Below are 1,491 nucleotides of genomic sequence, written 5' to 3'. Positions count from 1 at the left end.
CCCCAAATTTCCTAAATCCACCCCTGATGCTGACAGAGAAACTTTAATACGCTAAAGTTTTAAGTAAATCTAGCATTATGTCACCACTTTTTTACCACATCCAATGAACAATGCATATTTAAAACGCTTAACCTTCCTTTTTCTACCTCAGACATGATCATGTGATGTTTAAAACTTGTTTTATTTCCCTCTTTATTTAACATCCGTGTCATTAGAACATCTGCTTCGCTTTGAACGTGTTTACATGAACCCACCTCACCTTAATACCAAACTTGGGACGTCTGCTCCTGGAGCTGACGTCACCCAAATGAAACCACATTAATCTGGATCCTTATTGATCCTAAACACCGACACGCTCCGTTTACACTGTGGGAACAGGGAGCTGCTAAAAAAAAAACACATTTCCTGGCGGCAGCCTGTGGCTGCTCACAAGTTTAACCAGTTTAAAAAGTTTGTGATAACTTCTTTAGTAAACAAACGCTTGTTTTTACTATTTTCCCATAAATCAATGCGACACAGGGAGCAGCTAACCAGTTTACAGAAGAGAAGCAGGTTAACTTTACTGTTATAATCTTTAATAAAACATTTATTTACTTATTTATTTATTTATTTTAAATAAAGCAGCACTTCGCTGTTAGTTTTATTTTTCTTTTTCTTTAAAGAACAATAACTTCCACCAGCAGAAACTCTGTGACTGAGCTGAATATTCCAGAGGAACTCAGACTGTTTCCCAGGCCTCGATCCATGGCAGGATCCCGGACTGTCCTCTGGGATCAGTCGGCGGCTTTGGACCCGAACAGAACCACCGAACCGCAGACAACCTCCATTAATGACGCTAAACTCCTCGCTAAGCGGCTAATCGCTCCTATCGGCGGGAGTTTGCGCACTTTTCGCAACAGTTGTCAACTTTTCCTACCTGCACGGAATCAGCGGCCATCTTGGATTCGCCTTTGAATCAAATCCTGCGGAGGGGGGGGGCTCCGAAAACACCGCTTGCTTCAAGTTTCCCTCTCTGGCGACTGAAAGACGGGATTATTTGGGCCAAACCATCGCTAACACGGGGCTTCCCATGCCGTCCGAGCTCTTCCTAAACGCGGGGCCTCAGCGTCCAGATGGAGTCCCGGAGGGTGGACTGGCGCTCATATGTAAAAAAAATAAAAACTAAGGCAGAAATGTCCCGCTGGAGAGAGAGGGGGGGAGGGAGGGAGGCGGTGATTGGAGTGGAAGCGTCCGCCCAGAGGAGCCGCAGAGCTGCGGAGGAGGCTCCCACTGCTGGCCGGCTCTGGGCCGGACAGGGGCGCACCTGAACACACCGAGAAACTGGTTTTATGGAAGAGGGTTAGGACCAAAAAATAGATAAAGTTAACTGATTCTTAAATATTATTTCAGTTTAATCCCAGAATTCTGACTTTAATCTGAATTCTGTTTTTAATCTCAGAATTCGGACTTTATTTGCTCACAATTCTGACTATAATCTCAGGATTCAGATTT

The 1,491-nt window shown here is 44.5% G+C and overlaps 1 protein-coding gene across 1 annotated transcript in view; it reads right to left on the bottom strand.

The window, feature by feature from the left end:
- The window catches only part of LOC107104924 (serine/threonine-protein kinase N2-like), a 52,407-nt gene extending 51,215 nt beyond the window's left edge, over positions 1-1,192 (bottom strand). Inside the window, exon 1 of the mRNA XM_015405042.1 lies at positions 917-1,192. Coding sequence (XP_015260528.1) covers positions 917-937 — 21 coding nt within the window. The 5' untranslated portion in view covers positions 938-1,192. The remainder of the gene's footprint in view (positions 1-916) is intronic.
- Positions 1,193-1,491: the final 299 nt, after the last annotated feature.

The sequence above is a fragment of the Cyprinodon variegatus genome, unplaced genomic scaffold (assembly GCF_000732505.1).
Source record: "Cyprinodon variegatus isolate N-32 unplaced genomic scaffold, C_variegatus-1.0 Scaffold1955, whole genome shotgun sequence".
Classification (NCBI taxonomy): Eukaryota; Metazoa; Chordata; class Actinopteri; order Cyprinodontiformes; family Cyprinodontidae; genus Cyprinodon; species Cyprinodon variegatus.
Note: the sequence above shows the minus strand (reverse complement) of the source record. Positions and strands in the feature narration are given on the sequence as shown.